Source organism: Aquarana catesbeiana, linkage group LG05, assembly GCF_042186555.1.
Source record: "Aquarana catesbeiana isolate 2022-GZ linkage group LG05, ASM4218655v1, whole genome shotgun sequence".
NCBI classification, from domain to species: domain Eukaryota; kingdom Metazoa; phylum Chordata; class Amphibia; order Anura; family Ranidae; genus Aquarana; species Aquarana catesbeiana.
This window is the reverse complement of record NC_133328.1, coordinates 473,540,240-473,567,353: the sequence shown is the minus strand read 5'-3', so window position 1 is coordinate 473,567,353 and position 27,114 is coordinate 473,540,240. Positions and strand designations below refer to the sequence as shown.

The window sequence follows — 27,114 nt, the reverse complement described above, 5'->3', positions numbered from 1 at the left end:
AGAAACAGTTTAAATTATCTGTCATGGGTTTCCACTCAAATGGATGGGCATAAATGGAGCTGGGATTTTTAGTGATATACTGCTGAGCATAAAGATTTGTCCAAAATTTTATAAAAAAAAGCTTCTGTGAAAAAAAATAAAAAAAAAATGTGTAAAATTTTTGCTTTTCTGCCTCAATCTCGCTCTGCTTTAAATTAGGTGTTATAGGTGCTGCTGAATTTGAAAGTAGCCATACAGGATTTAAAAGTGCCTTGGAATCGCAAGTATGGGCTCTAATCCTTGGTGACGGATGCGAAGCCTCACTACGTGTACTTGGCCTTTCATCTGGGTGTGTTGCACTGCTGGTGCTCCCCACTTTACAGGGATCTATTCCGCTGCAGGTGGTTGCCTGCTGCTCATTGGGAACACCTCATTCTTTTTGTTGTGACCCTTTCCTCCTCTAAATCGGTTACTGAACCACTGCTGTCCACGGGTTCATATTCAGAATCTACGTTGGTCTCTCATGCTCAGGATCTGGAATGCCTCCTCGCTGATGTAGATGTTTTGGATATGATCAGGTTCTGGTGAAACTGTACTGTTGACACTAGTGTGGCGATGATTAGGTTATTGGTGCTGATGTATAGCTGTCTGGCCTGACTGCAATCAGGGACACTGGCTCTGTTGACACTAGTGTGGCGATTTTACCTGGGCACCGGTGCTAGCATATAGCGGTCTGGTGTCACTGCAATCGGTGACACTAGTGTGGCTGTGATCAGGGTGCTGGTGTATAGTGGTCTGGTGTCACTGCAATCAAGGACATTGTTCCTGGCAGCACTGGGGATGCTGGGACAGGTGGACTGCTGCAGTGTACACTGTTTGGTAGTGATCCGGGACTCTGAGCTGGCTGGCAGTGTGTTCTGTGTTAAAAACTGTGCGACAGCTGTGGGTACTCGCTGTACTGGTCTAACGGCTCTCTTCTCTCTCACAGATGATCTCTGTGGAAGGAGAGGGTGCTGGAAGCCGCATGATGTGGCTTTTGTTAACATTTTCGAGAAGCTGTGATTGGACACAACTATCACATGGTACAGAATCAATTTCATTGGTCCTCTGCCATGTCATGTGATCAACTGTGTCCAGGTGACACACCAATCATGGATACAAGCTGGAGGAGCCTTGCACAAGCCTCTGATGTAGGAGGACATATGGGTACGTCCACCCGCACTAGTGCATTTCCTGTCTGGTCAGGCAAGCTGGAAGGTGGTTAAAGTGACACAACTTTCGTTTAAATAAAACAAAAATTGTTTTTAAGTGTGCTTAACTTAAAAAAAAAAAAAAAAAAAAAAAAAATACCCTCTATTGCTTCCAGCCTCCTCCAAATCGCCAAATTACCTTTTTTCAATGCTGTTATTTGTTTTGCTGTTAGAGGATGGATATATTCGTTCCATGCTGTATGTAGGACTTAGCCACCCTCTCCTGTTCACTCCCAAGATGGACTAGAGACTATGGGATTTGTAGTTTGTATAGGGAAGTGTGCATAACCTCAAATGACATATACTGCTTTTTCAAAACAAACTGAAGTAAAGGGGGAAAGGAGAGGGAAAGGGAGCTTATGGAGGATAATAAAAGAAGACACAAAAACACAGAAGGAAGCCATTTTATGAAAAATAGACAAAGGTAATTAAAGTAAAACTTTATCCATAACTGTTTGATAACAATTGTTTAACAAATGAACATACATTCCAGTTTAATAATTCTGATACCAAAATTTAGTGTGTGCTGTAAATTGCCTCCAGTATTGCTCCTGATTCTTCTTACTGAAGGCTGCCATTTTGTTGAAGCCCAGAGCAGTCAATTTCTTTATTGGAAGCTCTCCCTCTCCTTGGTCTCTAGAACTGTCACTTAATAATAATAAAATATGTACATGTTGAGCCTTGACTACAGGTAGATACTGTAAGACACTATCCTTGTAAATGTAACACTTTATTTTTTGTCTCCCTAGCAGCAAATTTTGTCCTGTCAAATCTCCTTTTCTACCTCTCTAATCTGTGCTCCCTCTGCACAGTCTGTATCATTACTGTTGCTTTATCCCTCCTTTAGCAACAATAGGTCTTAAAGCTTTCAGCTTATTTGCCTCTAGTGGCTCTGATTTTAGGCACAATGTCGAGAATAGAGAGCAAATGAGCATGTGCAGAACACATCTGCTGTCTAACACTGTGTCTTTTATGGAGAATAAATACATTCTGAAAATATTTAAAGAGCAATGAGTTGCAGACCATCTTTTCTCATGCCAGCCTGAAGTGGTCTATCATTGCTTCATTTTCTGACTAAGTTTCACTTTAGTGGATGTGTATGAATAATTTTTGGAAAATAAGGATATCATCTAGTATCACTTTAAGTGTGAATGGTCCTTTAAAATATTTTTTGTGTGTCTTTTTTGTGAAAGATAGCCATTGTTGTACATAGAATTTGGCTAATTGGTATAAACACTTACTGCTACCAAGACCATGACACTGCACATTGTAGGATATGAGCTGACATAGAACTCTTGTACTCCTTGCTCTGAAAGGGAGAGCCTTATAAGGCAGCATACAGACACTTGTACAGTCAGATAAAATCATCTATATAACCAGGTTTAAGAGCAGTATGAATGAAATCACTATCTAGTTCTAAATAAAGGACATGTTGAGCATGTATAAACTGATGGAAAATAGCTGAAAAGTCTTTTTAAAAAAATGTTGCAGAATAAGCTGCAATAATATTATATTTCATATTTAGATACATTTTGATTGATAAATGTAAGTTTGAAGTTGGGGAACCTGCTAAACACCTTTTCAAGGATAGGGGACTTCCTTTATCCTTGTGAGCAAGCCAGGAGTGATTAAACGTGTCAAGGAAGGGTGGTTTCAGGTGGAGACGGGTTGTTTGCAGTCACTTTGCTGACAAAGCAAGCAAGAATAGCCAAGATTGAAGTGTGGCTATTATCTTATGAATAATGAAGAATACAATAGTTTCCAATGGCTATGTGTTCTTGGCAGAAACGGCAACGAGCCCCCCCACTCCCACCCCCCGCCCCACCTTAACTAGGAGAATCCATAATGGATAGTGCTCCCATACGTGGAGTAAACTCTGTTGGGGTAGTGGTTATGGTAATTAGGTCAGTCTCCCCATTCCTGACCTTTGAAGTTATTTGCTGTATAATTGGGATCCATGATGAAAAAGTTGTTCCATGTACCATTTACCAAGGTGCAGTAGAAGTGTTACATGGTCTAATGTTTCAGAATTGGCGTTTTGTACTGATCCATATCGACAAGGAGTCAAAAGGCAATACACAAGGTAAGGACAGGGAGATGAGCATACCTCATGGGAGCCTGAAGTCACAAGCCGACCTCTTAGTGTGGTTTGAAGTAATAGTCTGTGTAACAGAGCGGAAAAAAAAGATATATGTGTGTGTTTTTGCTGACATCCAGGCAGTAATACAGAATGTCATCTGGGATGCTTATCCTGTCACTTTCACAGATAAGACATTTGATAGATGGCGAAGTAAGAAGGAGATCACTTTCTCCTCGAGGATCGATTTAGAGCTGGTGTGTTGAAGGAAGCCGTGGGACCAATATATACTCTGCTGATTTATGTAGTCTGGCGGGGCCACCTTTGGTCCAGTAGTTTGAGGAAATATAATAGATCACTCTGATCTCTTAAGACAGCCATCTTATTCCCTTTCCGTTAAAGTATGCTAAAGTAGACTTTCCAACAGTAAGGGATGTCCGTCTTGCTTAGTTCTTCCAGGGTTGGTCAGGGGGTGCTTCTGTAGGTAAGGATGTCCTGGATATATGGGTAGAAGTACAGGCAAGCCCCATCAGTCAAAATACAGCTTAGAACACATTTTGGCCATTTATAGCATCCTTTAACTGTGTATTTATGCAATATACCTGAGGTTATCTGGGTTTTGTGCTGGTGGACAGGGAGTGCCTAATGCGCCCAACCAATTTCAATCCGCAATTATTTGTTATTATCAAATACTTGATAAAAACGCCTTGAAGGGTTAATACAAAGTCCAGCTGTCTTGTGGCTTCCAGGAGACTCGCAGATTCAGATATTGGAGCGTCTGCTCCTTATTTCATAGTCCTTTAGTTGTGTTGTCTGTGTTTGTCTTTAAGCATTGTTGGTGAGTACAAGATGTCTTCCTGCTGGGGTTCTAGGGATTCTGTACTGTGCACAAGTTCAGTGGTCTATGCTTTAACCACGTGTCTACTGGCGTAATATTTTAATATTTAGCACACATGCTAAAATCTATAGTTTTGGAAAATAGTAAATATTTTCTGAAAGTAGAGACCCTGAAGAGTAAAATGTTACTTGCATTTTTTTATGTTGAACGATATTAGCAAAGCCATTTATCAAACGCATATTTTTATAAAAAATATGGCGCTGCAACGAGTAAATGGATATCAGACATGTCGAGCCTAAAATTACGCATGTCTGCCAAAACACAAAAAGTTATGGTATCCAAAATTGTTTATAGGCAACACTTTAAAGTCCTTACAGGCTATCCATTTAGAGTTAACCGTGAATTATAACCCTAGAATTGTTGCCCTCACCTCCAGAGCCCCATAAAAGTGATTAAGTCAACCAGATCACTTTCGTCTGAAAGCCCTTTGATGACTGTTAAAATAGATACCAAGCTCCCGACTGCAGAAGCAGGCACCCTAGGGTAGTAATATACAAATGTAGTAATCACAGGTTTACTGTATAGAAAAAAAATACAAAATGCAACAGTTAATTGTTTTGTAGTAAGGATAAAGTAAACCTGTCAAATTGTGAACATTTTAAAAATGTAACAATGTAAAGGATAACTTTACCTTTTATATCACATGTTACACCCTGAATATGGGTGTATCTTGGTATGAATGCACTGGCCCCCTCATACGAGGTACAAGCAAGCCTATACACTGAGAGATCTGCAGGAGACCTGCATGGCATCAGCAATCTGCTGTTGGTTAGTGCAGTGCTTTACAGGCTCCTGCAACAAAAAATAATAAATGCACATTTTGTTACTGGCAAAAAAAATCTGCATTTATTTTTCTTTTTTTAAAGTGAACTTCTATTAAAACCTGTATAACTAGAGCTTGCCATCAGTTATAAATGTAGGTCAAATGTCTTTTTTTAGTTTCAGAAATATAGGCAATTATCTGCAAATGTGGACTTTTCTGTAAAACATGGCTCCTCTATCCCTCTTCCAGCTTTTCCTTTGGTTAGGAGAGAGCAAAAATCATACTCCTATAAGTACCACTAGAGAGATTTGGAAAAAGTGGCTTTTGCCAATCTTTACTCTACAGGAAAAGTCAACATCTTTAGTGCTGGTTCACACCAGCGCGATCTGCGAGATCACATGTATTTTGCACCGAACTGCAATGCAAATCACATGCGATGTCCCTGCGATGCAATTTCAGCCATATAGCAGATATAGCATCACATTCAGACCAAACTCACACAGGACCCTTTTTTTGGTCCGCACCAGAATCTGATCGCATGGGTGTTTTACACCCATGCATTCCGGTTCATGTCTGAACACTCAGTTCGCAGTGCAATATGCAAGCTGAAATGGGGGTGTCATTAACAATGTATTGACGCTCACGGTAGTTTGCATATGGCAGTGTGAACTGCCGTGTGAGTCGGGTGCGATGCGGGAACCCGTAGTGGATTCGCAGGATTTCCCGCATTGCACAAGTGTGTACCAGCACTTAAATGTAGCAGTTTATGTTTTATTGGGTTTGCTGATCCTCTTGACATGTGGTTTATTCAAAGTAACCATTATCTTTCATCATGTAATCAATTTGAATTGCCATGGGTTTCGTTTTAATATTGAATTTAATATTACATTTTCTAGAACTATATTTAAAAGGTTGTTTTTCTTCCCCCCTTTTTAACAGGGAAACCCGATTGGGACGGAATGGTGTGGAGGAAATTAAAAGGCATCTTTTCTTTAAGAATGATCAGTGGGCGTGGGAGACTCTTCGAGATGGTAAGTTATTTTTCAGCGAGCGTAAATATTACAGGCAAGTGACATTGTTGGATTTTATTTTTGAGGCCAGGAAGGAAGTCTATACAGATACAACCAAAGAAATAGATGAATACTTGACTAGAATCTGCTCACAGATTTGATTATCCACTGCCATTGTTTTCATAGACAATTGGAGCGTGGCTTTAAACGCCTCATTGCTTGCAGCTTTTTTTGGGGAAAAAAAATTGTTTTATTAAGAGATTATTTAAAATGTAGTACAGATGTCATGTAATGCCTTCACGTCATTTCTAAACGATTAGTGGTCATGAAATGTCTTCAGAGTGGATTAGTGTGATGAATGAGGAATATCTGTGTTGGATACAACTATACTAAATACAGGGACATTTTTATTTTAGCTGTGGCTCCAGTTGTCCCAGATTTAACCAGTGATGTTGATACCAGTAATTTTGATGATTTGGAGGAAGACAAAGGTGACGAAGAAACATTCCCGATGCCCAAAGCATTTGTGGGCAATCAGCTTCCTTTTGTAGGATTCACGTACTACAGCAACAGACAGTAAGTTATATGCTGTAGTCCACAAGATGACTAGAGCTGTACCAATGATTCATAAGGTAAATCTATGGTCACTGTGTACTGACTGCTTCGTTATTCCATTATTGTTTTGCAGGTATTTAGCTGATCCTGCGGAAAATCCTGATGACAACAGATCAAGCTCCAAAGTAGATAAAAATTTGGTATGTGAGGTGTAATAGGTTTGTCACTTGGGAACATTAAAGCTGTACTCCTACCACTCAGTTGTGTTCTTTGTCTCTCTCCTTTGAGAATTTGATCAAGTGAAACCAAATGTGATTGATATGAGCAGTGATATTACAGAAAGTCAATAGAAGAAAAAGGTGCTACTACCCCAGATTATGTAGAGATCCTCCTGAGCTGTCAGGTGCAGGATGTGCAGTCACCCTAACAAATCCTGTACAGTCACTCTAACAAAGTAAATGGACATCTGCAACTCAATACGTACTCTTCAATAAGTCCAAATGTATTGTAACTCCATGAAAGATAAATATGTACAGCATATTACAGAGTGCTTGGTTCAATTTTGCATTAATAGTCGAGCTTCTGAATATTGTATTACTCTGCATTTATAAACCTTTTCTATTCAAGTATGTATATTTGAAAATTGAAAAATTTTTGTATACGTTATAAAATACATAGTTTTATTTTATTTTTTTCTCTCTTTAGGTCGAGAACTTGCAAAAGAGTATTTACCAACTGGAAGAACAGCTGCATAATGAGATGCAACTGAAAGATGAAATGGAGCAAAAGTGCAGGTCAGAAACGTGACTTATTTCTCTGTTAAAATCATAAAGAGTAATTATGTGTTATACAGGTGCATTTAAGGTCACAGCTTTTTTCTTACGTCGTTGTCAATCATTAAACTGACTTGAGAGCCACATGTAGCTTTCAGGTACCTTTAGTGCGGCTCCCAGCTTGTACTCCATGCAGGGCCGGTGCTACCACTAGGCATCCGCCTAGGGCACCTGGCCACTGGTGTTCCTACTCTATTCTCTCTGCAGCAAGCAACTCAACATCAGCAGGCAGCCGCCGGTCCGTTCGCACATAATGTCAGAGGCGCAGAGGACTGTCTGTGTACTGGCTCATGAAAGAATGGAAGCAAACATTCATTGATGGGCGCTGGTAGGCTGCCTTGAAGAGTGCTGGTGGGCTGCATTTGATGGGCACTTCATCCACTTTGCCCTGCCCATGTATACACCACCTTTTTAATGGAGTCGGGTTGTAGCCAAGGAAGGGGGGGTGGCAAAATGAGGTTTCGCCTAGGGTGTCAAAAATCCTTGCACCAGCCCTGACGCCATGCCTTTTTTTGCAGTTCTTTAACCACTTCAATACAAGGCACTTTAAGCCCCTTCCTGCCCAGGCCATTTTTCAGCTTTCAGCGATGTCGCATTTTGAATGACAATTGCGCAGTCATGCAACACTCCCAAATAAAATTTTTTCTTTTTTTCCACACAAAGCTTTCTTTTGGTGGTATTTGATCACCTCTGTGCTTTTTTATTTTTTACCCTAATAAGCAAAGATAGCGACAGTTTTGAAAAAACACTATTTTTTTTTCCTTTTGCTATAATAAATATCCCAAATTTATTTTAAAAAAATTTTTTTCCCTCTGTTTAGGCCGATATGTATTCTTCATGTTTTTGGTAACATTTTTTTTACAATAAGCGTATATTGATTGGTTTACGCAAAAGTTATAGCGTCTACAAAATAGGTTATTGATTTATGGCATTTTTTAAATTTTATTTTTTTTACTAGTAATGGCGGTGATCTGATATTTTTATTGTGACTGCGACACTGTGGCGGACAGATCGGACACTTTTTTGAAACCACTGACATTTATACAACGATCAATGCTATAACTAGCCATTGATTACTGCATAAATGTCACTGGCAGGGAAGGGATTAACACTAGGGGGCCGTCAAGGGGTTAAATGTGTTCCCTAACTGGGGGGGAGGAGACTGATCGCGGTTCCTATATACTAGGAATGCAAGATCTGTCTCATCTCCACTGACAGGATGTGGATCTGTGTGTTTACACACATAGATCCACGTTCCTGCTCTGTCAAGAGCAATCACGTGTGCCCAGTGGAGATTGAGGCCGCCGGGCATGCGCATCGGCTCCTTGGTTACACGGCGGGCACGCCCCCCCCCCCATGCCGGCGGGAAGCCAAGGACGTCATATGACGCCCGGTAGGACAGAGTGTTTCTGCAGACGTCATAGGACAATGGCCCAGTATGGAAGTGGTTAATTCATGGAGCTAAGAGAAGGTTGAGGCTGTATGTATAGTTTCAGAAATACATTTGACAGTATTAACAAAATTGTTGATACCTGTGTTTTTATGCATTATGTGGTTTATAGCTATTATGTTTGAATGAGGATTACAAGCTGAAGTTTGGGGACATTCAGCCAGTTTCATGCTGGTTATTGATTTTGCTGTGGAGGTTACTTTTGTTGGGTCACCAACGTCCGCATAACCTGACAACCTTTTTGACAAACCCAAAACATAGGCACTGTGTTGCTTTTGCGTACCTTTCCATTTGTGTAACACTGTGTTAATGACCCATATTAGAGTGTGCCATATTATGTAGCGATTATAAACCCTTACATATACCCAACTGGCCTCCGGTAATGAACCAGATCCTCCTACGTAAGTTGCGCCTGTTTATCTGCAGCGCTCAATTCTCTACAGCTATTCAAAGTTCAGAATTTATGCAGCCTAACTGAGTTTTCAGAAATACGTGGGTGGGGAGTTGAAGTTGCACTCTGCAGAGCTCAGTGAGGGGAGCTGATTGGTGGGGAGGGACATCCCCCCCCTTCATATAGCACACAGGAACATAGCTGAGGCTGTCAATCACAGTACTGATTGCTGAAGCTCCCTCCACTGTCACTTTTTTACATCTTGCTGTCAGAAAGCGCGCCAAAGCTGCTGCATGCAGGACTTGTGCTACGCTTTCAGAAAATGCAGCAAAAATGCAAGATCTGATAGAAGTCAGTGGGACTGCAGATAAAATGCAGTGAAATCGCACATACACCCGTAGCCTACCAGTGTGAACCTGGCCTAAGTTCACCAGGTGGCATGCACATCGTTCGACTTAATTCTTAGTATGCCAGCATATTTTACAAAATAGGGTAAATTCCTGGAGTTCAGCTTTAGATGAAACAAAATGCAGCCATAAATCTTTTACTACAGGCAATACTGAAATATTCCTTCAGTGGCTTACCAAAGACATCCATTTTAAAGAGGAACTAAAGCGACAGTTAAAAAAAGAGACCTGTTTTGTCACATCTCCTACTGATTGAGCACTGAGTTGCTCATGCGCAGCTTGGCATACATTCTCGGCATGGTGTTTGTGTGACAGAATAGATGACCGTGCGCATGAGTCACGTCACCACCCCAACCAACCTTTTATGGTGGGCACCTGTAAGAAGCCCAAGCTGAAGATGTCCAGAGGAATTTAATAGTTGCAGCATGGATTTTATTTCTGCTTTCAAGTTACTGGGGAAAGAATATGGACTTATTGACAGACTAATTACTGTGTGGTGGAATGCTTATTTTTAAACATCTACTTATTTTACTTGGGTGTCGTTTTTATTTAAATACTTTAACACCACATACAGAATGTAATCGCTGTCGTGCATTGAATGCCCCATACCTCCCTCAGCGCAAACAAAAATAATGTATGCTAACTTACTGATGAGAAATGGGCAGACTTACTGACGTGTGTGTGTATGTGCGCTCGCTTTTCTCCTTTGTGTTTTTTATAAAGAACACAAACTGTGTGGATGCATGCTGCTTTGGTGGAGCTAGGTGTGCATAATTATATGAACCAGTAGCAGATGGGACAAGCTGCCCACAGTCCACATATGAGACAATATAAAAACCTACAGATATCTTATACAGTTAAGCACTTGTCTATCAACAGCATTTACAAACATTGGCCAGGAGACAGGGATTTTGAACACGCTTCTGGCTGCTGCTCAAATTTGTAGAGCAGGTGATGGGCTTTAATGTGGAAGTGACTAAGGAGCTTTACTCTTTACAGCTTTACTTTATCTCTAGGGATGGACGAACTTTCTTCGGCGAATAGCCGAACAAACGGGTCGTTCGACCGTTTGTTCGGCCCCCAAACCGACCACAATGCATTGCGGCACTGAACAGTGCATTGCAAGCCCTGATTGGCTGAAGCAGTGAAAGCTTCAGCCAGTCAGGGCACAAAGCACTGTCAGTCATGATTGGACACTATCATCATGACTTTATCCAATCATGGCTCGTTCCCGTCCCACAGTATAAAAGTGTTCTTTCAAAGGCAGCCATTTTCAGTGTGATTTTGGTGTGAAGAGAGATAGAATAGGGCTCTGTTCAGTGCTATCAGTTGGTGTGCTATACTGCGCTATTTTGCTTCAATTGTCCGTGTAGTATATTAGTTTAGTGTCATTCTAGGGATAGTGTGAGTGTAGTGAGGAGGACCAACATTCAGCTTTGCATAGTGTGCAGCTAGAGTAGGGACAGCTCATATAGTGTCAGTGTAGTGAGACCGTGTCAGTAATCTTGACATTGGTGTATAGCTAGAGTAGGGACAGGTCAAATAAGTGACTACGCTGAACACCGTCTATTTGATTGTGTTACTGCCAGTTTAACGCCATAAAGTTTTGCGTGTGTTACTGGCAGTTTAACGCCATATAGTTCTGTACGTTTGACGTATATTACTGCAGTATACAATAGTGTATCTGTGGAGTGTCTGTGTAGTGTGAGTACTCAAATTGAAGTGCACCAAACACATCTTTACATTGATTAAAGTGCATCTACATACAGATTTCAACTTCTTCTTTACATTTGCTTATAAGCACAGCCCCCTCCCTCCCAATAATGTCTGAGAGGACAACCAGGAGAGGCAGACGTTCCTTTGGCACTGTAAGGGGTCCAGCAACAAATGTGTCCACAGGCAAAGGTGGACGTGGTGGTCAGTCCTCAGGCAGGGCATCATTTCCTCTGTTTAGTGAGTTTGCCCATGCTATCTAGCCACAACATGCAGAGGAGGTGGTGGACTGGCTTACTAAACCTTCCTCATTCTCTGTCACGCAAGTAGATACAAGTGTGCAGTCCCCTGCAGTTGCCAGAGTGGATAAACTTGCCTCCTTGTCCACATCTATTCCTGCCATAGCCCCAACATCGGCCATTGAGGAGTCAGCTGAGTTATTTGACCACAGCATCAACCACTTGCTCCTTGATGATGCCCAGCCATTACTGGATTCAGATGTTGGTTCTGAGGTTGAGTATGACAGGAACATAAGCCTAGAGAGGGAGGAACACTGGTAGACAAATTGGCATTTATATTCCCCAAGCCGCAGCATATTGCCAAGTTGTCTCCAGTGGTAATGATGAAGATGGAGGAGATGATGATGATGATGAAGGTCACCGATGCGACTTCGGTGCCAGATAGAGCAGAGGCGGAAAATGAAGGTGAGGTGGCACAACCCCAAGGAGGCTGACATCAAGAGAGAGTAGAGAGCAGCCACCCTATTCCATCACATTCTGCAGCTGTTATCTCTCCCCCCCCCCCCCCCCCCCCCCCCCCCCCCCCTCCAAAGCTCAGCTGTCTGGGCCTTTTTTCAGCACATCTGCAGCAGATCGCACTATTGCTATCTGCAGACGGTGTCTCAGGCACATCAAACGTGGCAAAAACACCAACCATTTGGGTACCACATGCCTAACAAGGCATTTAACGTCCAACCACTCAGCCCGTTAGCAAGAGCAACTAAAAGCCACACAAGGGGCACAAATCAGTCCCTCCTCTTCCTCCTCCTCCTTACCCACTTAAATCTGCCCCTGCAATACCGAGTCATGACCTTTCAGCAGCCTCCACTGACAGGGATGATAGTATAGCACAGGGTGTCCCAGGTCCTAGCAGCACATCTGCCAGCAGCACACCACCAGCTGTAGATTCTAGCCGGCAAATTTCTCTGCCCCATCTGCTGCAGCGGGAAAAAAAATGCAGTCCCTGCCACCCACATGCCCAGTGTCTGAATGCAAGCTTGTCAAAGTTGTTGGCTCTTGAACTTCTAACTTTTCAGCCTGGTGGTTTCTGCCCCCTTCCGTGAATTAACATAATGTGCTGTACCACAATGGCAGGTTCCCAGTCGCTACTACTTTTCACGTTAGGCCGTTCCATCTCTCTACCATCACGTGGAAGGTAATGTTCTGGCATCCTTGGGCAAGGCAGTCAGCCGTAAAATCCACCTTACTGCTGACACGTGGTCCAGCAAGCATGAGCAGGGATGATATATTTAGTTCACAGCACACTGGGTAACGCTGCTGGCAACTCAAAAGGATGCAGGACAGGGCTCGGTGCTGCAGCTGCTTGTTCCCCCACGTCTCCATAAAGCTGGTGGTGGTGATGCCCTGTGAGCTCTACCTCCTCCGCCACCTCCATGCCCTCCTCTGCAGAATTGTCCTATGAACATCAGGTACCCCCTAAGTGTTTAAAGGGCTGTTCCCAGAGCCAGGCTAAAAGGTGCCATGCAGTGCTTCAGCTGGTGTTTAGGGGACAGGAACCACATCGGAGCAGAGATTCTTGCAGCTCTGCAGGGACAGGCCGAGAGGTGGTTCACACCACGCCAGCTGGAGCCAGGATTTGTGGTGTCCGATAATGGCTCAGACCTCCTGTCCACCCTTATGGAAAGTTGACACATGTGCCATGCTTGGCACATGTGCTCAGTTTGGTGGTGCAGCGTTTCCTAAGTGCGTACCCAGGGTTGCAAGATGTACTAAAACAGGCCAGATGAGTCTGTAACCATTTTCGGCGGTCATACACAGCCAGTGCTCGGTTGGCTGAAATTCAGCGGGAATTCCACCTGCCTGTAAACCGCTTGATTTGTGACATGCCCACCAGCTGGAACTCAACTTTGGGAATGCTGCAGCGGCTATGTATGCAGCAGATGGCCATCAACGAGTATTTGTGCCAGTACAGCATGACGACAGGCTCAGGCCACCTCTGCTTTTTTACCCCACACCAATGGCTGATCATTAAGGATGCATGCACTGTATTGTCGCCATTTGAGGAGGCCACAAGGATGGTGAGCAGTGACAGTGCATGCATCAGTGCCACAATCCCTTTTGTGTTCCTGCTGCAGCAGACTCTGCATGGCATTATGGACAAGGCACTGGAGGCAGAGCAGCAGGAGTAAGAAGAGGACATCCTTTCCTATCAAGGCCCACTTTATCCACCATCATTCCTATGTCACAGAACACACAGGAGGAGAGAGGGGAGGAGCATTCTGGCACTTTCATAGGCTTTGAAAAAGAGGAAGACATGCGTCAATCAGTAAGCGATGGCTTTCCAACCCCAGGACCCTTGGTAGTAGTACGTGGCTGGGTGGAGGAAGTTCCAGATGCTGTCATCCTAGTGACCCTGAGGAGTCTGCTTCTCAAGGTTCGGCAAATTTGAGGCACATGGGCATGCTTCAAAGCCTGCGAAAGGACCCAAGAATCCGTGGCTTAAAGGAGAAGGATGATTACTGGTTGGCAACACTTCTTGACCACCGTTATAAGGGGAAGGTCTCAGAACGTCCCATCCCCACATAGTTTGCAGAAGATAAAATCTCTTGAGGACAAGTTAGAAGATTTTATTGAACTTTTTCCTGGCTCCAGTAGGTTACAGTGTTGTGAAAAACGTTGTTTTGAGTCTTCTGAGGTCAAGAGAGGAGCGTTGGAGAAGTGAGGCATTTCAGATTTTTTTTAGTCCTCGCCACCCAGGCCTGTCAGCTTCCACACCCCATCGGCAGCATCTGCATCACATGGTGGACGATTACCTCGGGGCCAAAACAGAGATGGAGAGCTTTCCAGCTGATGATCCACTGACTTACTGGGTCATGAGAATAGACCACTGGCCAGAACTTGCCCAGTATGCTATTGAGGAGTTGGGCTGCCCTGCATCCAGTGTGCTTTCAGAACGGGCATTCAGTGCTGCAGGATGTTTCGTTACTGATCATAGAACGTGTCTGTCCACAGACTCTGTGGACTTTTATAAAAATGAATCAGTCCTGGATTACCAGCTATGAACCCCCTGATGCCGATATCGCTGATTAAGTCTTTTTCCGATGTGAAATCTCTGCCGGACTTCGAGGCTGCCTAGCTTTGAGGGTGTTCAATCATTTCATCTGGAAGAATGTTTTTGGTATAGGTTTCATGTACACAATTAACAACCAAAGACCAATTTTTTACAGCAAGGCCAGTTCTTTCTTTCATCTAGAGTACCGCTATAGGGTTACGGTGGGAAGGTATCACCCGCACCCAAAGAGTAATTTTTACGCACCCGTTACTTCTATCCAAAGTGACACCAGAATTTATCCAAAAAATCTCTAATCTTGTTCCCAGTGCACTACATTGTGGCCTCATCATACACACTGGCTTCCCAGCTGTTGCTGAGCAAAATAAAGGCAGCTTGCAGGGAAAATGTATTTTTTTTTTTCTATTTTTTTTTTTGTTTTATAAATGAAATTATTGATTCAGCAGATTCTAGACATGGTACAGATCTGCCATTTTACAGGTAGAATAAGGGGACTGCCACGATCGACGCACTGCGTGCCCCTGTGTGCGCGGCTGTTCTGATGCGCCGTCATATGACATCCACCCGCAACGAGAGCCGCACCGTCCCTCCGTCATTTGATGGGTGGGCGGCAAGTGGGTAAAAATGTTTAGTTGAGACATCCTGAACAGATACTTATACATATTTGCAGTCTTTTTATCCTTGGCATACTTTATCTTTTTTTCCTCCCTTTTCTTCTCATAGGGGCTAATTTCACTAAGGGCAGATGAAAATCTCTTTTTACTTGTAAAGCGCTGTGTAAATTGTCGGTGTTGTATAAGTACCTGTAATAAATAAATAATTCTTTGGAATTTTGGGTCTACCTCTGGCATTATGTGACAGTTCATATCATTTAAGGGGGAGATACTGATGATATAACCTTACCAAGATGCTCTTGTAAGGCCTTGGTAACATCACCAGTGCCTCACTGAACCAGAAAGTGGAAAAACAGTCATAGTAAGTAAAAGCAAAAAATGTTTAATGACTATAGGATGACTTCATATCAACATGTGGAACTGCATGCTGATGTGCTTTTAGTGACAGGGTAAATGTATGTATACCTCTGTCTGTGATGGGCAACCCACAAAATATGTGTTTTAACTACATCTGATAACTTTGAGAGCAAGTTCACCCCAGAACGTGATGTGGAAAATGTTCGATGTTCCTGTGTGATCCCATTTTTTAAAATTTTTTGTCATGTTAAAACCAAAAACGTAAATGTATATTATTGGGATTTTATGTCATAGACCAACAGTGGTTTGTGAAATGGAAGGAAAATGATAAATGGTTTTCAACATTTTTTACAAATATCTGAAAAGTGTAGCGAGCATTTGTATTCAGTCCCTCTGAGTCAATGCTTCGTAGAACCACCTTTTGCTGCAATTACAGCTGCATGTCTTTTTGGGTATGGGTCTACCAGCTTTTCAAATCTAGAGTGACATTTTTGCACATTTTTTTTTTTTGCAAAATAGCTCAAGCTCTGGCAGATTGGATAGCGTCTGTAAGCAGCAATTTTCAAGTCCTGCCACAGTTCTCAATTGGATTTAGGTCTGGACTTTGACTGGGCCATTCTAACACCTGAATATGCTTTGATCTAAACCATACAATCGTAGCTCTGGTTGTATTTTTAGGATCATTGTTTTGCTGTAAGGTGAACCTCCGCCCCGGTCTCAAGTCTTGCAGACTCTAACAGGTTTTTTCTAAGTTTGCCCTGTATTTGGCTCCATCCATCTTCCCATCTAATCTGACCAGCTTCCCTGTCCCTGCTGAAGAAAAGCATCATTACAACCTGATGCTGCCACCACCATGTTTCACGGTGGGGATGGTGTGTTCAGGGTGATGTGCAGTGTTAGTATTCTGCCATACATACTTTTTGGCCTAAAAGCAAAACGCTAACATTTTGGTCTCATCTGACCAGAGCACCTTCTTTCATATGTTTGCGGTGTCCCCTACATGGCTTCTCTCAAACTGTAAACAGGACTTCTTATGACTTTCTTCTTCTTGCTACTCTTCTGTAAAGGCCAGGTTTGTGGAGTGCACGACTAATAGTTGTCCTGTGGACAGATTCTCCCACCTGAGCTGTGGATCAGGTGGGATCCACAGCTAATACGTTTTTAGATGATGGATTAAACAATGCTCTGTGAGATCTTCAAAGCTTGGGATATTTTTTTATAACCTAACCCTGCTTTAAACTTCTCCAAAACATTATCCCTGACCTGTCTGGTGTGTTCCTTGGCCTTCATGTTGCTGTTTGTTCACTAAGGTTCTCTAACAAACCTTTGAGGGCTTCACGAAACATCTGTATTTATACTGAGATTATTTTACAGACAGGTGGACTCTTTACTAATTAGGTGACCTCTTAAGGCAATTGGTTCCACTAGCTTTTAGTTGGGAGTATCAGAGTCAAGGGGGCTGAATACAAATGCATGCCACACTTTTCAGATATTGATTTGTAAAAGATTTTGAAAACTATGTATAATTTTCACAATTATGTGCCTCTTTGTGTTGGTCTATCAAATAAAATCCCAATAAAATACATTTGTTTTTGGTTGTAACATGACAAAATGTTGACAATTTCAAGGAGTAGGAATACTTTTTCAAGGCACTGTATCTACAAATCTAACTTTTTTGAGGTGTTGCACATTCATTCTTGGACTCACGGAAGTGGGTGTTTTTTCCGTGAGGCCTCATATATGGGTATCTTTTGTACTAAGGTTTAGGATCCCGGTTCTAGGTCACCTGATTGGTTATCTCAGTGATCAGTCATTGTGAGTCCACCCCTGTGTTTACTTCCTCTTCTGAATGGAGGGGAAGATATGTTGTATCTTCCTCTACATGCAGGAGATGAAGCTGGAAATTAGAAAAAAAAAAGGTTAAATAATTTAAAATAAAGAAGAAAATAATAAGATGAAACTTTGCGAGGATCAGTGTTAGTGTTGGGCTCAAAGGTCATGGTCAGCATATTTTGGGTAGAATTGTAAAAAAAAATAGGGCTGTTACTGATACTTTCGTGTTTGAGTAATCGATTATTTTTTTTAAATCGATTAATCGACTAATTTTGATTAATTATAACGCACATACAGATCTAACTACTATATATATCAGTTCGACTGATCAAAAAAAAAAACCCACTACATATAACTGATGCATCTATGGCCAGCTTTAACCAAGTCTAAATGGACCAAGATAGTAGGAAGTTATGGCTATGTGATTGCAGATTTGATCGAATTGCACACCGACTGACCACATAAAGTGCACAGTCTCCATAACACAATAAATTGATATAACAAGGGACACATTTTTCTGTATATTATATACTGTATACTATAAGCACAGGTTGTGAAGCCCTCACAGATACCACACAGAGGGAGACCTGAGCAGGTCCTCTGCTGGGAAGGCATTCCTGGCTCCATGACTTGTATAGGAGAAGACTCGGCTCTCCCCTCATCATACCGGCCTCCCATACACAGACGAGGAGAGCAATGTTCTGTGCTATGTGAGGGAGAGGTGAAGGTGGATACATCTCTGTGGGACTCAGGAATGTCCTCTATTTCCACTGATAAGGACTGCTCAGTCGTACATTGTTGTCTTACAAAGAGCCGTGTCATGTCCCCAGATGCACATCCCAGCCGCCCTCCTCCTGTGTTGGTCTTACCAGGGGATGGGTTCCCTCCCGCCTTCTCAGCGCTCCTCTCTGTACTCCTGGACTCTGTACTCGCCGGTGCTCCTCTCTGTACGGCTCTGAGCTCTATGGCGTGTGGAGGAGAAGAGGAAGGAGGAGCAGGCACATCCCAGCCCCCAGAACACTCTCAAAAACTTTCCACAGCATCTCCCTCCCTTCCATCCCCAAACACAGATTGCTGCTTTTCCTCCTCCTCATGCATCTCTCCACAGCTAGCGCTGACTTTCTATGGCACCATTTCCACACGCAACTCCATTCACAAAGCTCCCCCTTTCCTTCGTTAGCAGAAGGAGGCACTTGGGGAAGGGGGAGGAGTAAGGTGACGTCGATGTCCGTGACAACACTGGAACTCCCCAAGACCCGGAAGCCGGCGGAGAGGTGAGAACCGATCAAAAGAATTTTGATCACTCAAATAACTTAACGATTAATCGAGGAATTAATCGTTAATTTCCGCAGCCCTAAAAAAATAATTATGGCAATAGCAAGAAATATACAGCCAAATGAAATAAACTTTTTTTTTTTTTTTTTTTTTTTTTTATTATTTTGGGCAAGTATCTATCACCATTTACCACCAAATGAAAGCCCAATTTTGTCCTGAAAAAAAACAAGGTATAATCCAGCTGGGTACACAAAGTAGTTGTGACGATATGTACAATTTTACTAACACATGTCAAAGTTGCACAAAATGCTTGGTCGTTAACATTTGTTTTAGTCTTAAATGTGAAGGTTTGCATTTGCTAGCAAAGCTAAATAAATCAAACTAATTAGGCAACATCATGCAATCATTTGACTTGCCAGAATAGGATTCGTATTTTGAATTTGTTTAGCTTGCTTCCTTTTGCAATTGTGTAACAAAGTCTATATGACCCATAAATCCTCCATGAGCATTCCTCCCATTCTCAGCATTTATTTTCCCTCATAGGATGTCGAACATTAAACTTGACAAGATAATGAAGGAACTGGATGAGGAGGTTAGTGTTTTAGTGACCTGTTTTGATCCACTCTATATTTCGTTTAATCTTGTTTTTTTTCTATGTTACTTAATTTTGCATGACTTTTACTAGTGAAACTTCTGAGAGAAGTCACTGTTATGTTTTAATTCACACGCTTTATATTTATTTTTAGGGGTTGACCAGTCTATGTGCCAAATTTGACCTGCCCCTTATGGCCTTTCCCCTCCAAATTTTTTTTTCAAAACATTGCTGCCTGCAATGCAGTCTGAACGAAGTGCATTTAGTTTAATTGAAAAGATGTTATTACAAAGAGTCCCTGTCTTAAAACTGCTTCAATAGACACCTGTAGTAATATCCAGTCATATAAACTGAGTTTAGTTAAGGAACATTGACTACAGATGCAGGTGAATTGGTAAGAGCCATACAGGGCTTGGTGCCTAGATTTGAGAAGTGACTTTACTACTACAGGCAGAGCTTTTTTTTAGCCAGGTTTTTATATATTACCAGTGTCCCCTTTACATCATCCTCAAATGACAATAAAACCCTGACAGATGTTTTAACCCCTCCTTAATCTAAAAAAAAGGCTAGTGTTTTAGTTTACCCACTTGCCAACTGGGCCATAGGCAATTGCCGTCCTGGTCGGCAAGTGGAATACTGGGTTATGGCTGCAGCAATATGCCATAACCCCGGTATTGTTTTTTTCGGTAGGCGATTCTCCACGAGATAAAAGGTGGTCCGAGTGGCGAATTTGCCACTGAATCACTTTTAAAAGTGGCGGGAAGGGTGCCCTCAATGGTTGTTGGGCTTACCTCACCATCCGGCGATGGCATTAGATATGAGTGAAAGTAGGATGGCCTCCGCTCATCTCTATGGCCTTGGAGGACCGGAACGACGTCATGACTTTACTTCCGGTTCCTTCAGCATGTAAACAAGGCTTGTTTTTGATCTTTTGCTTTAAAAAAAAAAAGTATTTTGCTTTTAAAGGTAGAGGAGAGATCTGGGGTCCTAAAGACCCCAGATCTCTCCATAAAGAGGACCTGTCATTCTGTATTGCTAAAGCAATAAGTGATAAAAAAAAAACATTTTAAAGGGACAATGTAAAAAAAAAAAAAAATTAAAGCACCCCTGTGCTCGTGCGCAGTGGTGAATGCACACGTAGGTCACGCCCACATATGTAAACGGTGTTCATACCACACATGTGAGGTATTGCGGCAAACATCAGAGCAATAATTCTAGCACTATACCTCCTCCTGTTACTATAAACTGGTAACTTGTTAAAAAAAAATTTCCTATGGAGATTTTTGAGTTCCGTGGTTTGGTGCCATTCCAGGAACATGCGCAATTTTAAAGCATGACATGTTGGCTATCTACATACTCAACATAACCTTTTTTATATTTTACAAAGAAATTGGGTTATATTTTGTGTGTGTTTTTTTTTATGTTTTTTGTAATTCATTAAAGTGATTTTTTTTCCCGAAAAATTGCGCTTGAAAAATCGCTGCATAAGAATTGTGTGACATAAAAAATTGTAACAACAGCTATTTTATTTTCTAAGGCCACTGCTAAAAATATATAATGTTTGGGGGTTCTAAGTAAGTTTCTAGCAAAAAACAGATTTTTACATGTATAAAAAAATGTCAGAATTGACCCGGTAGGCAAGTGGTTAAGAAACTGTGCAAGCGAGAGTGATATTTAAACATTTCATTGGCTTAATTTGTGGTTCTTGTGGTGCTTTATTCTGCCAATAAATTCCTGTTGGGTTCAAGGGGTCAAAATGGAGGGCACCTTGCTTGGATGGATCTTTCCTGTGTTCTATAATTACTTTCTTTTCCTGGTTTTGGCTGATTAAGCTGTTTATAATAGCCATGTACCTGATTGTTAGAAAAAATGCTAATGCCAGCTAAAAATAGTTTGTGTAAGATCTAATCATTCATGATTTGTACCCTTAGGGCAATCAAAGAAAAAACTTGGAATCAGTCGTGTCTCAGACTGAAAAGGAAAAAATGATGCTTCAACATCGATTGAATGAATACCAAAGAAAGGCAGAACAGGAGAGTGAGAAGAGGAGGAATGTGGAAAATGAAGGCAAGTTACCAATTAGATCTCATTGCAGGAATGTGTCATGCAGTGATCCAATTACTGGAGACCTTGAACATTTTAGTAATTCAAGTTCTGTTACTGTAACTCAGGGGTAGGCAACCTCAGCCCTCCAGCAGTGATGAAACTACAAATCCCATCACACCTCTGCCTCTAGTGGTCATGCCTGTGATTGATAGGGTCTTGCAATGTCTCATGGGACTTGTAGTTTCAAAACAGCTGGAGGGCCGAGGTTGCCTACCCCTGATGTAAGTGATGTGCTGTCTTTGTTACCATGTGGCCTTGATTACTAGTTAGAACGTCATGGTTCAAACAGTCGTGTTGGCTTGAATGATGTTTGATTTTAGTTCATGTTACTTTTTATGGTTCTTGCATGTATAATTGGATAATATTACACAATCTCTGTCTGTCAGTATTGTGATTTATTTTGCATGATTAACCTATAGCTGTCAGGAAAGGAAATAAAATGAAGAACGCATAAACTTTGCTTGTGGAAATACTGTACATGTGTTCTGTTGATGGATTACATTCTTGGTTTGTAGCCGCCAGTCAAAACTGCCAACCCACTTTGATCACCTACTTGTAAATGCATGTAATGCAGAGAATGTTTTCTGTTTCACCTATAAATGTTTCATATTTGTTTATGAACCTTTAAATTGTTGACCGCTTAAAGTGGAACTTGTCATTTTTTCAATTGTCTGTCTATTAAATCTGCTCTTCTTGTTTAAACTTTGGATAGTAAAACATTTTTTTTCTGCCAGTAAATACCCTATACAGCCCAGTTCCTGTTTCTTGTCTGGTAAAAAGCCTAGGCTTATGACATCATGCACAGCTGTCTCACTCTTCGAGTTTCCTTGGAAGGGAGGGGGAATGAGTCATAAGTGGGCCACTGAGAGCTGCAGAGCTGGAGGTGTGCCTCCTGTGTGTTTGTGTAAATCCAGGAAGTGAACAGGCAGCAGCTTCAGCTGCCCACAGTGAAAATGGTTGCAGCCAGACTCAGTGAAGGGAGATTTTTGCAGCATATTTGGCAAGTACAGAATCACAGTATATATAAAATAATATGCAAAGTGGTTGGAGGGAAGCTTCAGAATGGCAAAGATGTTTTTGTTACAAATTATGTGAGCAGACTGCAGTTCCTCTTTAAGTTAGAGACCTAATAGGATTCAGGCCCTGTTAACGTGAGGCGATTTGGGATCATGGGCAGAATCGCCTAGATTCTGCCCACATTTCCAAATTGCACTGCAATAGTGGCAAAGCACGCCGTGCATTTTTTAAAGTGCCATTCGTTTTTAACCACTTGCTTACTGGATACTTATACCCCCTTCCTGCCCAGGCCAATTTTCAGCGCTGTCGCACTTTGAATGACAATTGCGCGGTCATTCAACACTGTACCCAAATGAAATAATCATTTTTTTTTTACACAGAGAGCTTTCTTTTGTTGCTATTCAATCACCATTGTTTTTTTCTTTATCTTGCAAAAAAAGACCGAAAATTTAGAAAAAACAAAACGTTTTTCATATTTTGTTATTAAATTTTGCAAACAGGTAATTTTTCTCCTTCACTCATGGGCACTGATTTGGTGGCACTGGTGATCACTAAGGGGACCGATGTTCCTCTAACAGAAGACGGTTTATGGCTTTCTTCTGTTAGCATGAAGATAGAAAGCCGGAAACCAGCTTCTGATTACTTCCATCATCAGCTGTCATTGGCTGACAGGTGATTACGTGGTAAAGCGCCTGCTGTGATTTGCCCTTTACCCTGCTCTGCGATCAGCCAAGTCCCAAAGACTCGGCGGTCACAGAGCACTCCCTACGCGTGCACCCCGAGAACAGGAGGAAGTCCATGTTTGCCCTCATGACATTTTAACCTGACGCTGTAGCCATCTTTTGGCTATAACATGGGCGCAATGTGGTTACACCTCAAACACAGTTCTGTTTGTCCTATGATTTTTGTGCGGCAACCTGCAGTACAAAAAATCTCATCCATCTTTATTGAAAAGGTAAAAACCCCGTAATAAAGCAGAAAAACACACTGCGGGCAAAGAAACCATTTATGTGTTTCGCAACACATTGCGGGCAAAGAAACAGTTTACATGTTTCCCGTTAGATTAGTGCAGACTAACGAGTCAGCGCTAATCTAGTGTGAAATGTGTTGACTTTTTCTCTGCCCCCCCCAGTGTGTTTTTTGCGGTATTATGGGGTTTTTACATTTTCAATAAAGATGGATGAGTTTTCACTATCGCGTCTGCTTCTTTTTTGGCGACAAGCTTTGTGTGATGCTGTTTGCCGCACTGCTTATAAGGTGCCATTTGAAATGAATGTCGCCAAAACACGCGTGATGCGTTTTGTCACTATTGCAGTGTGATTTGGAATCTGCCTGGGATCCTAAATCGCCAGATGTGAATGGGGTCTAAGACTTTAATAATATCACCCATACTAATTGGAAATAGGGTGGGAGCATTCTGTAATTCTGCCAGTCACTCTCTTAGCACATACCTATGGCATACACAGAGACCAGGGTGGATAAGAAAAGTTGAGAAACCTAAACCACAGTGAAAACTATCATCCAAAATAGTAGAATGAGTTCTAACTATAACAAAAAATCCCAGAGAAACCATGCACCTCCAAGTCCATTTTTATCTACCAATAAACCACCTAATTTCTCAAAGAGGAATAGCCATAATTGTTTTTACTTTAATGGGGAAAAATGACTTGCAATTCTCCTAATTGAGACATTTTTAAGCGATTAATATCCTACTCCCAAAGAAAAGAGAAGATTAATTTCTAACCTTTTCTGCACAATAGAAAGTGGAAGGAATCCAGACATCTGCACCCCGAAAAAAAAAAAAACTCCTTCATCCTTATTGAAAACTTAAAAATACAGCAAAAGAACACAGTGGAGGCAGAGAAAAAGTTGATGCATTTTTGCTGACTCACGAGTCAGAGTTCTACTGTCCGGATGCCATCCACTTTCTATTATGCATAGCTAGAGAAGCTGACCTGACACCAGAACATATCAGAGGTGTAAAGGTTTGAAGCGGCAGACCCACCTGAAGCAGAGGCACACCTTCTCTATCTTTTCTGCTCTGCGACTGAATGGCAGCATTGCGCAATCCATAGGCGATCATTCACTGGCAAGTTAACAGGAGATTAGAGCTATGAGCCTGCTAATTGGAAGTCAATATAAAGTGCAATATTCATATTTACCTGACTACAGAAAAGGATTTGTTTTCATAGCACCTTATCAATCCCTTACCATACTAAAGAAAAAATGTAGAAAGCCCCTACACTCATTTTTGTAATGTAATTTTTGTAATGCAGAGTTTCTATTATAACCCAGAACTAACCAGTTCCTTGAAAGAGGCAGTCCGAATAGCTTCTAATGCACAAATGAATTGTAGATTGAAGATATAGCCGTGGAAAGTTTTATGCAGGCTTGTTGGTACTTAAGGCATAACCGTAGGCACCATATTTCTAACTTGCTGCATTTAAATGTACATTTTAGGATTCTTCTTGTGGTTCTTACTGGAAGATGGAGTGTAATGTAGTCTGACAATAGCCTGATAATTTTAACTATATTTTTTCATACAGTGTCTACTTTAAAAGACCAATTGGAGGATCTCAAGAAAGTTAGTCAGAACTCTCAAATAACAAATGAAAAAATAATACAATTGCAAAAGCAGGTATGTGTTCATTTTTTTCCCTGTGCTTTGTCCCATTTTTTTTTTTCCTTGAGCAGATCATTTAGCAGATTTGTTTAGTAAAGTGCTTATCAGTTTGTTAAAGCAGAAATTCACACTCTCAATCATCTTTGGCTGTGTTTTTTTTTTTTTTTTTCTTTTTTTTACATTCAGTTACTTCCCTGGGTTCCAGGCCTAAGCAAATGATATCATACTGTATAACATTTGTTGTTTTAATAATAAAATGAAGCTTTAATGTTACTTTGATGCCTAAAAATCTGTACTCGCATATTTCTGTATTTCACTTATATTTCTTCAGTATTCTGAATACGTTATGTGTAAGACCTTATAGTGTAATATTTTGTTCTTGCATCGCTTTGATATTTATTTTTCATTTTTCAGTTGGATGAAGCCAATGACTTCCTAAGAGCGGAGTCGGACACAGCAGCTAGGCTGAGAAAAGGTCAAAATGAGATGACCAAGACTATTGCACAACTAGAAGCACTAAACCGGGAACTGCAGGATAGATGTCGACTATTAGAAAGTGCCAAGCTACAAGTGGAAAAAGATTTCTTTCAGTTACAGGCAGCCTTAGACTCTGAGCGGAGAGACAGAAACCAGGGGTCAGAAATGATTGGAGACTTGCAAGGTAAAAAAAATAAATAACAAGATTATTTAGATCATATAGTGGTGTAAAAATCTAATTTGCCAAATCATTACTCTGGTCTTGGACTTATTTAAGTTTTGTTGCCTCAAAGACCTTTCTTTCTCGTCCTTGAGGGACACAGGAATTCTAATACTGTTGGGTTGTGCTGCTGCCTACAGGAGGATTGGAAAGCTTGGGCCAGCTCAGTGAAATTTGCATTAATACTCTGGAAGTAAGTGGTGTAAAGTCAGTGTTCTGTAGCCAGTTGCAAGCATTAGAACACCAGAGGCTGAATGAACAGGGGCCTGCTCACAGATAGTCTTCCATCATGCACTGTAGTATGCGTGGAGCCTTCTGGACATCACACCGATAATCTCAACCCACCAAAAAACACATTCGTAGAATTCATTACATGGATTAAAGCTATCATAGTCTACATTATATCCCTCAAACAGGGTTAAAAACGTTAAGCTTGAGGCAGCACTTTCTGCTTAAAACTTTTTTTTTAAGAAGCAAAGGGCTGCCTCCAGCTAAAAGTTTGAACATTGTCACGGGTCCCTATTTATTCAGTTTCTGATGTTCTATGCCTTTCTGCTGGCCATGGAAACAGAAGAGACTTTACATCATCCATCTGAGCTGAATGGATATAATGTTTTCTAATAAAGTTCTTGCATCTAATTTTACACTTTTAAGATTCCTGCTACTTCTGAGCTGCTCTGTACACTGCTATCAGGATTGGCCTTTCATTAACCCTTGAGTGTTGTACCCCGCTGAACTGGATACATTGGGCTACCCTGGAACGTGACTTTTTGGGTATCGGGCTCTGCATTGTTTGCTTTTTCCAGATTGGAGTGTACTGTGTTGGTTAGCTGCAAGCCCTCTCTGGGTACAAAGCCATGGCAGAGCCCCAGATGTAATCCTGTCTATGAAAGCTCACTTTGTGAGTAGGGTGTGCAGGCTGAGCACCAGAAGCTTCCTCATTATTGGAGCTGAAGAGCACAGTTCCACTGTGGAAATTGGTTAACGTAGAAGGATTGACAGCCCCTCAATCTCTACCCCCCTCACTGTGGAAGGAGTAGGACGAGGGTGTACACATGCCATGCCTACGATGCTTTGTAGTTGTGACAGAAATTATACTCCATCTACGCCCACAAATCGTGACCTATTCAAGGGTCCAAGGGCCTAAAGCAGGTGGTGAGGAGGTGATACAATGCTCCTCACTGCCTGTTAAATGCTCTCTGAAGAATGGTCCGAACACAGACAGCTCTTAATAGCGTTTTGCCCAAGTCCTTATGGTGACAGACTGCTGTGGCTTTGATCAAAGACAAGGTAATTGTGGTGGAGGTGGTGATCATGGACTCTGGGACTGGTGTGGCAGTGATCAGTGACATTGGGACAGGTGTG

General features: G+C 41.7%; 1 protein-coding gene across 2 annotated transcripts in view; it reads left to right on the top strand.

The window, feature by feature from the left end:
- The window catches only part of ROCK1 (Rho associated coiled-coil containing protein kinase 1), a 228,886-nt gene that overhangs the window by 128,380 nt on the left and 73,392 nt on the right, over positions 1-27,114 (top strand). For both annotated transcript variants that reach the window (XM_073631444.1, XM_073631445.1), the window contains exons 9-16: positions 5,907-5,998; positions 6,394-6,553; positions 6,666-6,732; positions 7,238-7,326; positions 19,258-19,306; positions 21,238-21,373; positions 24,976-25,067; positions 25,467-25,713. In XM_073631444.1, the coding sequence (XP_073487545.1) occupies positions 5,907-5,998; positions 6,394-6,553; positions 6,666-6,732; positions 7,238-7,326; positions 19,258-19,306; positions 21,238-21,373; positions 24,976-25,067; positions 25,467-25,713 (932 nt within the window). The remainder of the gene's footprint in view (positions 1-5,906; positions 5,999-6,393; positions 6,554-6,665; positions 6,733-7,237; positions 7,327-19,257; positions 19,307-21,237; positions 21,374-24,975; positions 25,068-25,466; positions 25,714-27,114) is intronic.